General features: G+C 36.1%; 1 protein-coding gene across 1 annotated transcript in view; it reads left to right on the top strand.

Annotated features, from left to right (window-relative positions):
- The window catches only part of LOC117911133 (prostaglandin reductase-3), a 35,975-nt gene extending 19,359 nt beyond the window's left edge, over positions 1-16,616 (top strand). The window contains exons 9-18 of the mRNA XM_034825336.1: positions 7,957-8,037; positions 8,156-8,257; positions 8,432-8,527; positions 8,723-8,797; positions 9,638-9,757; positions 10,899-11,027; positions 13,312-13,389; positions 14,499-14,585; positions 15,898-15,984; positions 16,112-16,616. Of these exons, the coding sequence (XP_034681227.1) occupies positions 7,957-8,037; positions 8,156-8,257; positions 8,432-8,527; positions 8,723-8,797; positions 9,638-9,757; positions 10,899-11,027; positions 13,312-13,389; positions 14,499-14,585; positions 15,898-15,984; positions 16,112-16,162 (906 nt within the window). The 3' untranslated portion in view covers positions 16,163-16,616. The remainder of the gene's footprint in view (positions 1-7,956; positions 8,038-8,155; positions 8,258-8,431; positions 8,528-8,722; positions 8,798-9,637; positions 9,758-10,898; positions 11,028-13,311; positions 13,390-14,498; positions 14,586-15,897; positions 15,985-16,111) is intronic.
- The last annotated feature ends 205 nt before the right edge of the window (positions 16,617-16,821 follow it).

Here is a 16,821-nt window from a genome sequence, read left to right as displayed (position 1 = left end):
CCATCTTCCGAAGCTCTCCTTAAAACTTGGATGATGTAACCACATATTCTCAAACCTAAATGGTGTTGGGCCCCATTTGAACGGGTTGGTTTCCAAGACAATCGGCCAATGATCCGACGTCCATTTAGGAAGAACTTCTTGAAGACTTTGCGGGAATAATTGTTCCCACTCATTTGAGTAGAGAAAACGGTCTAATCTTTTGCAAACGGGATGCTCTTACATGTTTGACCAAGTGAATGAAGCACTCCTTAAAGTAGGATCAATCAGTTCGTTTTCTCTTATAAAGTCATCCAAGTCCTTCATGCTTGGGGTCAATCTAGCACCACCCAATTTTTCTGAACATCTCCTTATGACATTGAAATTTCCACCCACGCACCAACATGGGTAAGAAAGTCCAGAAATGTCTGAAAGCTCCACCCAAAAATCCTTCCTAAGTGCTGTGCTATTTGGGCCATAGACGGCTGATAACCAAAACTGTTCGCTTCCATCCACTGCAAACTTGACTGACACCGAAAAGGAACCTAATACCACCTCCTCACTGTGCAATTTTTTAGAGTCCCAAATAACCAAAATCCCCCCCGAAGCCCCGCACGCCGAAAGGACTGCCCATTCCTTATTTCTGGCTGTCCACACACTACCCACAAACCTCCTGTCACACTTTGCCTTTTTTGTTTCTTGAATCATCACTATATCCGGTTTTTCTGATCTCAAAAAGTCTTTAACTACCCTTCTCTTTTTCCTTGAACCCAACCCCCTGGTATTCCAACTGATTATCTTCATGGATTAAACACACGGACCCTAATCCTCCAAACCAGTTCCAACTCATCTCACAAACCTTTGGTACATCTACTCTTCCTCCTGGAGTATACTTTTATATCCAGAGTCTTTAAGACATCGCACACTTTTGCCATTTTTCTAGGAGAAATTCCTTCTATTTGAAACTCACCTGTTGGGGAACCCGCAAAAACACCCGGACTGACTGTAGCCTGATTGGGAGATGGATTTGTATTAGGCATCACTGGGTTAACACTGTCGGTCATCTGGCTAGGATAAGCAGTCTGGTTCACCTCCAAAACGAGGTTAGGGAAGCCAACACTAATTTGACCCACAGTACCATCGTCATCTTTTTTGAAAATTTTTTTTGAGTTCTCTCGGTTCTCCAAAGGATTTAGAGACTGAATGTCTGAACTGGGAAGAGTGGGGGCAGCAGGACTCAAGAAGGGAGAAATGGATCCATAAGAAGGGGGGAAATGAGACGAGGGAGACTGAAAAGTTGAAGACGGGGTTACCTCCAGATTTTCCACGGCCAATAATCCACAATTCCCCAAAATTCTTAGGCCTTTACCTTTGATTTTTGGCGTAGAAGGCAACACCATGACTGTTGCGCCGCAAGGATTGGACCCCACTCGGCCCAAAAATCCTTCCTTATATTCGTCGGTGTAGAAATTGTGCATGGCCGCTTCGTTTTTTGATGTCGAAGCCCTTTCCCCAAAGCGATGCTTCCAGATCCTTGAATAACGGCGAGAGAAGAGAGGACTCGCACTAAATCCTCTTTCCGCCAACCTATCTCATCAATAGAATGCTTTCTTGTGTCTTGAGTTTCCAAATACATTGCAAAGTCTTTCTCAAATCATAACTTAACACTCGACCCATTTCCTCCATTCCACTAAAGGTATTTGGTTACTCAGCCTTTGTTCACATTCCCCGACAACATCGAAGTAAGCTTGATCCTAGGGCCACTAAGTGTATTTTCCTAGGATACTTTTGAAACCAGAAAGGTTATAAGTGTTAGTCTCCCGTCACAAAAAGGTTCTACACCTCCATGGATGTGACATTCTTTGAAAATTAGTTCTATTACTCCAAAACAGATATTCAGAAGGAGAATAGAATTCAGGAATACCAGTTTTGGGAAACAGAAATTATGATCGAACTTCAAACATTTGAGTCTGTTGTTGTTCACAACTCTAACCTTATTTCTCTTGCTCGAAGTGTCTCACTCCAAACCACTGAATTCGTAGACATCGATCCAAGTACTCCTTTTTACCCAAACCAATCTTAGACTGTCAATAACAATGAGTTCATTGTTACTCAAGGAAAAAGAAGAAGTCTCAAGAAGATATAGAGCAACAAACACATCCTGAACTAGTACATGAAACTAAACTGAATTCAATCCTAGAAGAGACACACTCAGGTGACATTAATTCTAATCCTAATGAGTCAGAATATGATGAGCTCAATTTGCCAATTACCAAAAGGAAAATAGTAAGATCTTCCACAAATCATCCGATTTATAACTTTGTCTTCTATAAGAGTTTGTTGCCAGGTTATCAGGCTTTTGTTACTAGTCTTACGGAATAATTCCTAACAATATCTAGGAAACCCTACAAATACCTGAATATAAGGCAACTATTGAGGAAGAGATTTGAGCTCTTGAAAAGAATTGGACATGGGAGCTTGCTGAACTTCTAAATTGAAGAATCTGGTCGGGAGTAAGTAGATCTTCATAGTCAAGTACAAAGCAGATGAGAATGTTGACAGGTACAAAGCTTAGCTAGTTGCTAAGGGATTTACGTAGTCCCACAAAATTGACTACGAAGAAGCCTTTGCTCCAGTTGCCAAATCAAACACAATTCATGTTTTGTTGTTGGTAACTGTTAATCGAGATTGGCCTCTTCATTTACTGGACATCAAGAATGCCTTCCTCAATTGTGACTTAGAAGAAGTGTACATAGAAATTCCTTCAGGTCTTGAGATTGAGACAAACATTGGCAAAGTTTGCAGACTAAAAAAATCCTTATATGGTCTCAAGCAATCTCCTTGAACTTGGTTTGATCGTTTCACCAAGGCCGTAAAGTGGTTTGGTTACTCTCAGTGTCAGTCTAACCACACTCTATTTGCAAAACACACTGCTGAAGGAAGAACTGTCATTATCATTGTTTATGTAGATGATATAATCCTGATTGGAGATCATTTAGAAGAAATAGGCAAGCTCAAGAGTTTTCTTGCCCATGAGTTCGAAATTAAAGATGAGGGAATCTTAAATATTTTCTTGGCATGGAAATTGCTAGATCAAAAATGGGTATTGCGGTCTCCCAATGTAAGTATGTCTTAGACTTGCTAAAAGAGACTAGGATGCTTGGTTGTGAACCTGTAGACACACATATGACTACACTGCTAAATTGGGAATGGTCAAAGGAAGTGCTCCAATGGATAAAAGGAGATATCAAAGACTTGTGGGGAAAATCATCTATCTCTCTCACACAAAACCAGACATTGTTTTTTTGGTCAACGTAGTTAGCCAATCATGAACAATCCCATTGAGGAACATATGAAAATTGTAATTGTATTTTAAGATATCTCAAAATGACTTCAAGAAAGGAACTATATTAAAAGAACACAGAAGAGAAACATTGAAATTTTTTCAAATGCAGACTGGGTTGGCTTCATAATTAATTGAAAATTTAGAGTTATGATACATGGAATTTGTGAAGGAATGTGGTTAAAAAGACTCTTAAATGAACTGAAAATTCTAGTAGAAGATTCTATGGAGATGTTTTGTGACAATCAAGCAGCCCTAAGCATCGCTAAGAACCTGGTTCATCATAATCGGACAAAGCATGTGGAAGTAGATCGTCATTTTATTAACAAGAAGATAGAAAAAAGGGACGATTTCATTGGTTTACACTCCAACAACTCTCTACACATCAAACATTCTTACCAAGACGCTTTTTAGAACCAACTTTGAAGATTTGAGATCCAAGTTAGGAATGATCAACATTTACTACCCAACTGGAGGGGGAGTGTGGAAATTCGGAAAGTACAATTGTGTATATAGTTGTAACCCTAGTTGTACCGTATATAATTGTTTCTTATTCTAATTTTTTTTCCTGATTTTTTGAGATACTTTCTCCTAAATCAAGGATTAGATTTTTTTTAAGGCAAATGACATAAGCCATTTTTGAATAAACATCGATGCAATAATTAGTTTGAATAGTATGAGAAAAATAAAAGAAGTTTTTTTTTTCTTCTTACTCAAATTTCTTCAAATCTTGATATGTTGATAGCATTTATCTTATTAGATTATGAATATCAGTTCATGGGGAGATTGCATACAATGGATAACAGGTCATGGACCCGAATACTTTGTGTCTCGTTATTATTTATATAGGGTATTAGAGTGCAGTTGACTCTTTATAGTGAGATGTTGAGTTAATTTCAGAATTGAATTATGAGGGAGTCAGTATTGTCTTATGGGTTCTAGTGGTCCCCATTTGAGTTCATATTCTTTGATGATACAATTTATGATGGTTGAATTAATTCTTAGTTCACTTATGTGTATAAGGGCGTTTTGGTAAATACACAAGGTTGCACAAGAGTTAATGAGTGGTCTCTCTGAACTAGACTAATTGATTAATTAGAACCCTATTGGGTTAATTAATCAATTAAGACCCTTTGCGGGTTAGATTAAGTGATCTAAGCCTAAGGTGGACTCAAGTCACTTAAGTTTAAGGGAAACCTATAAATACCCCCTTTAGGGGTAAGGCTTTACTATTGCATTTACTATTCTCCCCCATACGTTCTAGAGAGAGAGATCAATAACCACCACCTTCCTAGACGTCCACCATTTGAGTGCCAAGATTCAAGAACAAGTCATTGGGTGAAAGATTGCTAAGTTTTCGAGATCATCAATAGATTTGACACTAATCTTCATTGATAGAATTTGATATGAGAACATTTAGATCTTGGTAAGTACACCATACCCCAAAATCTTGGTCCTAAAATTTGTTTTTATAAGCATATTTGCTTCCGCTTGCTAGGATCTAGTAGCCCTAAGAAGATTACATGCACCTAATTGATCAAGGGTCAAAGAACAAAATGATTTGAAATTCCCAATAGAATCAAGACAAACTAATTTTCAGGGTTTCTAAGAAGGGTGCCTTCTTAGTTAAGTTTTCTACAAGGCTTTTAACCTTGAAATAGAATTGTCCTTGAGATTTGGAGCTAAGGAACACCTTCCAAGGTAGATTTCTTTGCTTAGGGGAGCAAATCCTATTGATTAATTAGATGATGAGATGGATTTTGTTATGTTTGGAGGCTTTTGTGGTTTTGTTGTGTTAATATGGGCAAAATGGAATAAATGCCTATGGGTAAAGTGGAACAAATGGAAGTTTTGGCTTTGGAATTTGGTTGTAGAGTGGATCTTCTTCTGTTCATTTATTTGGGTAAAGCCACTAAGTCCATCTTTCAAATCTAAGTTGGTTTGGGAGATAGGGACCAATTTTACAAAATATTTGCTTGATGGGAAAAAAAATCTCTCTCTAGGAAAAAACTCATGTTCATTAAAAGTACTCTTGCCAGCTGTACTTTTGTATCTTTATGTTTGCTCTTGTCATACTAGTACAAATCCAACAAAGGTTAGAAAAGATTCAAAGAGATGTTTTATATTGAAGAGGAAGGTTTAAGAGGTAATTGCATTTGGTTAATTGGGAAACTATGTGTTCTAAGGGGTATGAAGGTTTGGGTATTTGGAATTTACAAATATTAAATAAGGCTTTGTTAGGTAAGTGGCTTTGGAGGTTTTCTGTGGACATAGATAAGCTATGGAAGACAATTATCTTGGGGAAGTTTGGGGACAAAGGTGGTTGGTGTTTTGTGGTGAGAAGAGGGGTGATAAGATCAAGTCTCTAGAAAGCTATTCGAATAGGGTGGGGTGCATTTTTTTTTTCTTGAACTTGTATTTCTTTAGGTGATTGGTTTAACTAAGTTTAAATATGATAATTGGTATGCAGACTTTGCACTTAAGGATCATTTTTTGGATCTTTTTTCCATCAATCAAAACGAAGAGATCTTGGTGGCAGATTCCTGGTATGTGGAAGGTGGTTATAGCCATTGGAATCAGTCATCAGGGGTTTTCTATGGTTTTGGAAATGATAGAACTCTTTTATGCTTATTGTTAGGATGTGATTGTGTATGTTGATAAGGAGGATAAGTTAGTGCCAAATTATGTTAAAGATAGAAGAATCTTCATGAAATCTTCTATTAGCTTTTGAGTGCATATTGTAATATCTCTTTCCCACGTAGAATGGTTTGAGTTTCAATTGTCCTCCACAAATTTGTTTTTTTTTTTTATAAATAAAAATAAAACTAAAATTGTATGAGAAAAGATTCTTACTCCAGAATAGCTCATGCAAGAGAGAAAGATTGTAGTCAATTGGTGTTGTTTGTTTAAGTAGGAAGAAGAATTGGCCAGCTACTTATCCATTGTATAATGACACAAAGTTAATGGGTTTTATTATTCTCAACCTTTGGTATTATTTGGGTGCTTCCAAAGATAATTGAGGATACCTTGTGCTGTTGGTACAGAGGAATAGTGAGGAAGGAAAAAGAAAGTTTGGTTTACAATCGTATGTTGTTTACTTTGATGTATTTGGAAGGAAGACAATAGCAGGATCTTGATGTCATGGATTAATCAGAATTGCAGCAGATAAATGTTTTTATGAATGCAGTCTTCGCCAAGCAAGATGATGTAACTCTTCTTTGTTTGTGTGGATTGGAAGATCAAAAGGAGAAGGAGGTGCAGGCCTTTCTTCTACATATTTCATTGACGTTTTGGGTATTACATAAGACATTGAGAGCATTACCCTTTTTCTTTTCTTTTGTCTTCTTGGTTTTCAAATACATCCTGTGTGCATGGATTCTGCCCTTTTGGGGCTTATTCTATAAAATTTTACTTAACAAAGAATTAAATCAATCAGCTAAGACCAGGTTGGACGTTAGCTAATGGTCTTGCCTCAGCAAGTATATGAAGGAATCTCCCGATTATATCATGATTCATTGTGTCTGAGCTTTCAGTTTGTGCAACATGGTGTTTTACCTTGTTGGGCCATCTAGAATCCAGCTCTATGTGACCAAGGATGTGTTTCTTGGATTGCATGGGGCTTTGGGGGCAATAGACGCAAGGTGGTTAGGATGATGATTTCCCTTTACTTATTTTGCACTACCTAGAGAGTGAAAAACAAAAGAATCTTTAAAGGAGTGGACAAAGTTAGTTGTGAAAAGTCTCTTTCTTAAAGCATTGTCTTCATGGTCCAATTTTTTGGTGTAGTGGATTTTTCTTTTCTAAATTTCCTAGATGTTTAGACTCGATCAATCTAAGTGTAGTAACTAGTTTGTATTTTTTCCCTTTTGTTAGTTCTTGGTGTGCCTTATATACTTCCTGCATTCTAGGTTACACCCCTTTTATTTGCTAGGGTCCCAAAAAGTCTTTTCATTTTATTTAATTTATTTTTTTGGTTTTTTAAATCTCTTTTTTATATTATTATGCATGTTTGACAACCAATTTTCCTAAAATCTTTTGTTGGAATGCATGATATAGTGATATACATTGTGAGCCAGAATCCTATGAGCTTAAGCTTTTAGAGAAATTGGTTATCAAACATGGTATTACAAATCCTAAAAGTTCAAATCCTAAAAGCTTAAGCTTTTGAGTGCATGATATACATTATGAGTCCAAATCCTAAAAGTTCAAGCTTTTAGGAAAATCGGTTGTCCAACAAACACACACACACACACACACACATGTAAGCCCAAAGGGGGCTACAACTAAGGGAGGGTGTTCGAGAGCATGATATACATTCTGAGTCCAAATCCTAAAAGCTTAAGCTTTTAGGAAAATTGGATGTCCAACACACACACACACACACATTCATACACGTAAAACCTTCCTACATTCGTAGACATAAAACCTTTCTCTTTTTTTCTTTTTCTTTTTTCTCAATATTTTTGCAAGTTTCTTGTGCTCGCATATTTTACCTATACCTTTTTTCAGTTGTTGACATGAGCTAATACTATTGGCTCACATGGATTAGCCTGTGATTAGACCAGTAGGCCACTCTTCTTTGGTGGGATAACCATCTTTTGGGTTTGATATGTTTGCTAATTTAAACATGTTGGCAGGTGAACTTTAGCTCAGGCCGTTATTTTGGTGGAAATGACAAAGACCTTGACTCGCGTCTTCCATTTGATGCTGGTTTTGAGGTAGTGGAGAAAAATACTAAATTTGTATACCATGGTGCGATTCTTAATGGTCAATCATGCATTCAGTAGTCATTGTAACATCATTAATGTTTCTTAATGTTGATTTCCTAAATTGCAGGCTGTGGGAATAATTGCTGCTGTGGGTGATTCTGTCAATGATTTGAAAATTGGCACTCCTGCTGCAGTTATGACTTTTGGAAGTTATGCTGAATTTATGATGGTATACTACCTTAATATTTTTGCTTTTAATGTTCTACAGGGTTGGTGTCATTATTTTGTTTTTTTTTTTTAATTCAATTGCTACTTGATCATAATTTTGTTAATAATTAAGTTGCCTATCAAAAATGTTAATAATTAAATTTATCGGAGTTGACCCCTTTTTTTTGCATGTTAGGTTCCTTCCAAACACATCCTTCCCGTGGCAAGACCAGATCCAGAAGTTGTTGCGATGCTAACCTCAGGACTTACAGCATCAATTGCTTTAGAAAAGGTATGTTACTTCAAGTGTCTGTCCTCCTTGTCCAAGATTTTGTTAATTGCAATATATGTATGTAAATGTATATATATTTACATTCAACTAATTCATTAATTTTCTGGCCTTCTGATGCTGTATTCTTTCTTTTTGTCATCCATTACTGAGACAGTTAATTGTCTTGTTCTGACAATTCTTTTATGGAACTTGTAGGCAGCACAAATGGAATCTGGAAAAGTAGTTCTTGTCACTGCTGCTGCTGGAGGAACTGGACAGTTCGCAGTCCAGGTATATATTTGTTGTATGTGGCAATAGGTTTCTGTTACAGTTGTTTGCTATTTGTTACCCGTTACCCTTGTCACATATATGATAATTCTTTGTAAAACAGTGTATGCCTATAAATTTCCTGAACAAAGAACAGTTACTTAACAAGTGTTGCCTCATGGACAACTTTCTTTTTTGATTTGCACATAAGTTCAATAAATTTGGGAAACCAAGTTTATGTGGCAAGTTTCAAACTATAGACCTCCTAACAACTGAGGCTTTGAAACTGTGTTAAGCTACCAATTTGTATAAAAGCTTAAGCTGTTAGGTAATTGACCAACTATGTATATCATGCCAACTTACATTTGTGCTAAAGCCTTAACACAGTTCAAATTTAATCTATTTATAAACTTTTTCAGGTAAGCTGAAAGAGCAAAAAGATGTTATGAAAAATTGTAAATGGTTGATTGATATGAAGAATAAGGTCATGTTTTTATTTTTTTTATTTTTCAAATGAAATGTGAATCAAACTGCAGTTGCTTCTCATCAGCAGATTTGCGAATTAACAATCCTATGCATGTTGACATTGAATGCCCAAAGGCCACAACCATGGTAGAGATTCTAATTTCTACTCTAGCAATCCTGGGGACAACAATGTCTTGTTTGCTTGTTTTTTATTCCCCTTTATCTTTGGTGGGAGGGGGAAGGGTTGTTGAAAGAGTTGTTAATTATTCAGTTTGCTCCTAGTTCATGCATTGTACAACCATAAGACTATTTCTTGTTTGCTCCAACAAAGATGAGCATTATCCTTTTACTTTCTTCAGTGTAATACAAATTACTTGTTATGAACTCCTGTATGTGCAGCTTGCAAAATTAGCTGGAAATACAGTCATTGCAACTTGTGGAGGTAAGGAAAAAGCTATGCTGTTGAGAGATTTAGGAGTTGATCGAGTGATAGACTACAAAGCAGAAGATATAAAAACTGTATGTCTCTCTAATTCAACTTTGTCTTTGTTATTTTCTTTTTCCTGAATGGAGTTTAAGCTTTTCAGTGTAATACACTCACTCACAGAAATGGTGAGTTAGAAGAGGAGAGTAATGGCTAAAGAGGACAGCTTCAAAGAGAAAAAATGGACAAAGTCAAAGGATGATAGATTTTCTGTCAAATCTCTCTATAAGACTTTGGATCCAGAAAGACAAGGGGATTTTCCTGCAAGAGTAATTTGGAACTCTATGGTGCCTCCGAGGGTGAGTTTTTTTGCTTGGGAGGCTACGTGGAAAAAGGTTTTAACCTTGGATCAAATTCAGAGGAGAGGGTGCCCTTTGGCTAATGGATGCTATTTGTGTCTTTTAGAGGAAAAGTCTATTGATCACATCTGCTTGCATTGTGAGCTGGCAAGAAGTTTATGGAACTTATTATTTTCCCTTTTTGGGGTGTCGTAGGTTTTCCCATATTCAGTTAGAGAGGCTTTATTGGGGTGGCTTGGGTTTTGTGTGGGAAAGAAGAGGAAGAAAGTGTGGCTTTCAGCTCCCTTGTGCCTTTTTTGGATAGTTTGGAAGGAAAGAAACAATAGGGATTTTGAAAATGAGGGTCATTCGGTTCAAGGGTGTGAATCTTTTTTCCTTTGTAACCTTTGGGCATGGGCCAAGGGGTTTTTAGACTCTGGCCCCCCTTCCTGTGTGGATTTTGTAGATTGGTTAGGCTCTGTTTAAGGGGTTCTTTAACCTCTTTTGTATACCACCTATATACTTTGGGGCACTTCCTTGATGTACCTTTTTTCTTTTTATTAATATACTGCTATTTATTCATCAAAAAAAAATATTTTTTGTTTTAGTAGAGGTACTAATGACTTCAACTAAAGCAGTTCTCCAAAGAAAACTGGGGGTGATATTAAAACCAATATATAGTGTGGTAGGTCAATATTCACCCTCTCCCTCACAGGCATATATACAAACAACAACAAAAAATGCTCCTCTCTGAAAATATGCACGCACAACACTGCCACCAAAAGTAACAACAATAAACATTTCTCTCTCTGATTCATCCCCATGAACCAGGGAATGAAATTTATGTTGGTCACTTTAACATTTCTTGTGAGTACAACTCTAACTTCATTTCTCCCAGGTTCTAAAAAAGGAATTTCCCAAAGGTGTTGATATTATCTATGAGTCTGTTGGTGGCGAAATGTTTAATCTTTGCTTGAATGCATTGGCAACATATGGACGACTCGTTGTGATCGGAATGATTTCTCAGGTTGAATTTTCTTTCTTTCCTTTTCCTATGGGATTCTTACTGAATAGAGTGTACTTTATGCTGTTATTTTTTTTTTCTTTTTATCAACATCATTTGCAATTTTTATATCATTTATGTGAAAAGGAATTGATTTCTTGTTGCATAAATTGAAGGATAGATCTAAGATTCCTCCCATGGGGACTAAACTTTGGAGAACAAGAAAAACTCCACCTTAGGGAGATGACAATTGATTTTAAGCTGAGTCTAGCAACTAGATATTGGGGTTTAACCAACCAAACCAGCCCCCAGCCCCAACATTCTCTCTCCCCCTTAGACAAAGTGATTGGAGTCAGAAATAAGGGATTCTCCACAAGGGTAGAAGTTCATGGATAATATCCATCAAGGTCCAAATGCTCTGGTGTATATAGGAATTTCCAATACTCATTTATGATTGTAGTTGTGGTTCTATCATTATATTATTATTAGAAAACTAATATATCCTGGGCTTTTTTAATGGACAAATGGATTATAAAAACATTAGGGCTGGCAAAGGATTGGATTCTGATTCTGATTTCTATCTGATAACCAAGATCTTAAGATGTAACTGAACTCAATATCAATTTTGATTCTATTCAATAAAGATCTTATCTGATTCCACCTGCATGTCTATTTATCATACATATATGTATCCATGTATGATGTATAACCATCTCAACTCAGCAAAACCTTGCCCAATTAGGGTGAAATTTAAATATAATTACACCCAAGCATGTTTGAATTCATCTCAATTTGAACTATGCAAAGTTGGCTTCCACATGTCTAAAAAGGATCTCGTTTCAACAGGTTCAAATCTGTTCATTAAATTTGCATTTAACAACTTTCTTAAACGATCAAGGTTGAATAATTAGATATAGTATCTGTCCATCATGTTCCTGCTTTAAATTGTATGGAAAACTAATTTTTCACAAGAATGTTATTTACCCAATTTTCTTTCAGACATTCAAATCTGTGGATCTAATGATTTGGAAGTAATAAAACACTCGAATTTGAATGACAAAAACTTAAATATTGATATAGAATCGTAGTACTCTACTAGAGTTCGTAGCAGCTTGCAGATTAGAGGAAAACAAATGACTTTGACTGGCAAGTGTGCAGTTTGGTTATATGTCCCAGTGATTGGGAGATGATCAGGCTCATCTCCCATTACCCATTCATGTAAAGGTCAGATCTCTGTCACATGGACATGGATAGGAGTGTGTTAGACATTGTATGTCTTTAAGTGTCAGATTTGTTTAATCCTCGAATCTTAGGATATAATGACATGGCTAATCTAAGTTCCATTCTTTCTCATTCTATGCCTTGGACCAAATTGAAGTATTTAACAAAGATACCATGTTTGACATGGGTCTTAGGTTACTTTCAGTATGATTAAAATTTTCTTGTCGTTCTCTTTTATAGTGCATACCTATTGGGTATATGTCTGACCAACAGGTATGTTGGAGGCCTATCCCGTACCCAAACCAGTACTGTGTCATGTTCAACATGTGTACTTCACATACTTTGAGATGTCCATGTATGAGCTAGCTAAGGCCTGAAACAGAGAATTTGCTATGGCAAGGACCCTCACCTTTCTTCTACCCTACCTTGTGAATATTGGCATGTGCTTGCTTTTTCTTTCTAATAGAAACTTTATTTACTTTATTTTTTATTTTTCAAAAGAAGAAAAGAAAAATCTTTCACCAGCTTCCATGAATTAATTCAACCACTGGTATAAAGAAACTTTGAGAGAAACATAAGGTTTTGGATCTTGTCACCTGTGCATGTTGTTTAGGTACCAAACATAAATTTGATTTCTAAAGTGTGATTCAATTGTGAAGTTTAAGACATGTATATCATACCTAAGAAAAATTATACCTGTGAAAATTCATTCAACTAAACCAATCATAGAACAGGTTGCCAAAACTGATTTATAACTTAATTTTAAGCAACATGAATCACATAATTAATATTAGGGCATGGCCTCAATTTGTAATCTTATGTACTCTTTTCTTCTTGATTGTGTGTACATTGGGGTTGGTGCTGGACCTGAAATTTTGAATGCTGGTATCTTATACAATATCATCAGTTTGAATCAATTGCTTTTGATCTTGTAAATGCTCAATCCACTCATTTGCAAGGTCAAAGAAATAGTCTGTTTGTATACACGCCTATTTTTCTTTGTGCTTTTTTTTTACAGTGGATAAGTTTGCTTGTTTTCAATATAATATTATGATTTACTATTAACTGATATTCACTCTGGTTTCAGTATCAAGGGGCTCGTGGATGGCAGCCTTCAAATTATACTGGGCTATGTGAGAAACTTCTAGCAAAAAGCCAAACTGTGGTATGTAGGCTGACATTTGTACATTTTGTGCAGTAACAAGCTTTTTCTTCATTTTCCCTGTTTCTTCCTTTATTTTTATTTTTTTAAACTCATATTTTATTTAATTTTTTAATTTTACTTGGTTTTTCCTTTTAAGATGTATATTTACATTTTCAATTTGATCATGATTGGATATCGCATCTGGATTTGATTATCCAGTTAAAATATAGACATCAATATAACCAGAAATGTCTAGGATGTTAGGGTTTCAAGCTTGTTGCAGAGCTCTGTTCCCTGGAGCTCTTAGATTCAATCTTCTAGAACTACTGCTATTTATTTTTCTCTTCTTTTGTCCACTTCTCCATTTGTGGAATGGGGCTGTAGAATGAGTGAAGCCTTACCTTGGCATACATCGTTGGCACATTCTTTAACAGCTAGGAATGCATAGAACATTTCAACTTGAAATGAGCGGTGGGAAAAAGAATGAGCTGAAAATGGCCAAACAGGTTTTGCATAACCCATGTTAGGTTTTGGATTCCTTTATAAAAGTAGCTGGAATGAATCAAGCTTTTGCATGAAGTGTTGTTATGTTTTCCATATCTTCTTGAGATATCAATGATATATTATGAATCAAAATAGAAAAACAAGAGAGCTTCGGAAACTCAACATCGCGATATCTTGGTCTATATGGATCGATATTTTGCAGGAAAGAGATTATACCTGCATATCTATATGAATGAAGATTTTTTTTTCCTGGTATTTATAATTTAATTTTTAATGGAGACTCAATGCATGTAGATCTTTTCTCCAGCTGTATATACAGATTTCATAAATTATTATTTTTCATTCCTCATCGATGATACATGTTTCATGTCTTGACTTGGGCATCTGATGGTGGTGGTCTCATTTTGGAGGCTTATGATGTTAGCCACTTGTTTTTACAGTAATGTTTCCTAAGAGGGGCCCTTCTTCCCAAGATTCCCTCTTACTTTTTTCCTTCCAAGTCTCTCTGTGTGTGTATATATTTATATGTATGGACCAAACCAGGGACAGATTCTTTTCACTTTCATGATTAAGCATATTATATTGTATCCTTTTTGTGCTTCTTATAACAATGCTAATGTTTTTAGGCTGGCTTTTTCCTGGTGCAATATGCTCACTTATGGCAAGAACATTTGGACAGGCTTTTTCATCTTTTCTCCTTGGGAAAGCTTAAGGTAACGTATCCTCAACTATATGTTTCAGTACCATCTTTGTAGAATGGAAGTTATTTTTTTCAGTATGTGTCTCATCTATAAGATGCTTTTGCCATTTCAGAGCTCCTTCTGTGAAATGGGTTCGCATTATTAACACTTTGTATCTTCTCAAATTTCTTTAGAACATGAAGAAAATTGATGCAATTTTTCTCCTTCACTTTTTCAATTTATCTTGTTCTTTGACCTATTCGTAGAAATTACTGTAAAGAATTGCACCAATTTTTCCTATATAAGAACTTGGTAAGCTTTAATTTTGCTACCCCACTGAACTGCTCTAAAAGTCATGTCACTTTATCAACCTAAACTTCAGATTGAGCTTCTGGATTTGTGAGCCTATGATGGGCTGAGTTTGGTTACCCAGAATTGGCATGTTTACCAAAATGGCACATATGTGACTGTTCATTGTGAAACTAGTCTAGGTCAAAATTTTCCAGTTCTACTCCGGTATTGCTTGTGTATGTCATAAATGGCCATTCACCTATATATTCTTTTGATGAGTATTATCAGTTGCTCACCTGTTTGGGGCGAATGGCATTTGAGACAACTTATCTGTAGTAGAGGAAGAGCCACTTTACTGGACTGGCTTCATCATAATCATACAGAATCTTCCAAGCCTATGGATGATAGTTTTGCATTACAAAATATGCTATATTCCTATCTCTTTGCAGCAGGTTTAGTTGCTCCCCTTTTTGTTTTTACGATCTAGATTGATGTATTGTGCCTACCTGTAAAATTGTCAATATGGGTTTTAGGTCTTAGGAAATACCACTTCGGAGGTCTACCTTATTAAAATTATATATCACACAATCTGGAATATTAGAAACAAATCTTGATTTTTTTATCATTTATTTTTATTCTTAGAGCAATTCATATATTTTTTTTCACCATAGGTCACAGGTTCAATATTTAAGATCATCTGTTTGACTTGTTACCTTGTCTGGTTTGCACCTTGATGAAAGGACAGGGTTAGTCTCCCAAGAAATGGTGATGTGCTGGCTCTGCACCATTGTGTTGCTATGCCTATATAAACTACAGATAATAATATTGTCTTGTGCAGTACCTGTTTAGCTACCATTGGCAAAAATATGTGGAATACTAATTAGCTGTATAAAGTTTCTTGACCATAAGTTATCCAAATTAAGTGTTAAATTTCTCACTGGAAAGATGGCAATTCTTTCTGTTTACTAGCAACATCACAAAATTATTGTGTTTGGCAATTTCTGGGCCTATCATTGATTAGAGTAACTCAGTTGCTAAAATTGGATTGTAATAGGTTGCTGTAGACCCAAAAAGATTTCTTGGCCTCCATGCTGTTGCAGATGCTGTCGAATATCTTCATTCGGGTAAAAGTGCTGGCAAGGTATGGACAACTTTCCCTAAACAAAACAAAATATCTTCTGTCTATTTACTCAGTGTCTTGGAACTGCCATTCTTAGTTAATGGGTTCCCCTTTTGTGCTTTCATTTGCGCAATAAAAAACTCTACAGGTTATCGTTTGCATTGATCCAGCCTACAGTCAACAAACAGCAAAATTATGAGCAACCGGTTGAATTACCATCTAGACAGTTTCTATTCAGTATTATGTGCAAATAAGCAAAATGCTGAAATGAAGATTGAGTCCAGACCGACAGTATATGCAGCTCACCCAAACAGGCCACTCACATAGTGTTAAGCAATGTACGCCGAAAGGTCCAACAAAGTTTGTTCGCAGCTTTAACAATCTTCATTTTTGAGTGTGCTGGATTCATTTCTTTATCTTTCATATATTTAGCCACAAGAATGCTCTATCCCTTTGTTTAGGAAAATAAGAGTAAGGGCGTTTCTGTTGTCTGTGAACATATGAAGGCACAAGCCTACCCTTTGCATGCTTCCAACTTTGATCTGCCATTTTGGAACATATCATAAAGATTTTCTGTTGCCAGTAGTTCCAACTTTTAACCATCTGTATTGCCTGTCTGAAACTCTTGTTTATAGTTTTTGCTTCCTACGTTATCAACTTTTCAATGCATGCCCTCCTATCTCAGTCTGCTATACCTATTATATATCTTCATTTATCACTTCCAGGTTTCCTGGATTATTTATTTAGTTATTGTTGATATCAAATACATTTTGAGGGCACTTAAGAATTAGGAGACAGTGTTTTAAATAGTTTCACCATATCTTTGTTCTCTCAAAAACAAGGGAAGGTTTAGAGTCT

Source organism: Vitis riparia, chromosome 3 (genome assembly GCF_004353265.1).
Source record: "Vitis riparia cultivar Riparia Gloire de Montpellier isolate 1030 chromosome 3, EGFV_Vit.rip_1.0, whole genome shotgun sequence".
In the NCBI taxonomy this organism is placed as follows: domain Eukaryota; kingdom Viridiplantae; phylum Streptophyta; class Magnoliopsida; order Vitales; family Vitaceae; genus Vitis; species Vitis riparia.
Note: the sequence above shows the minus strand (reverse complement) of the source record. Positions and strands in the feature narration are given on the sequence as shown.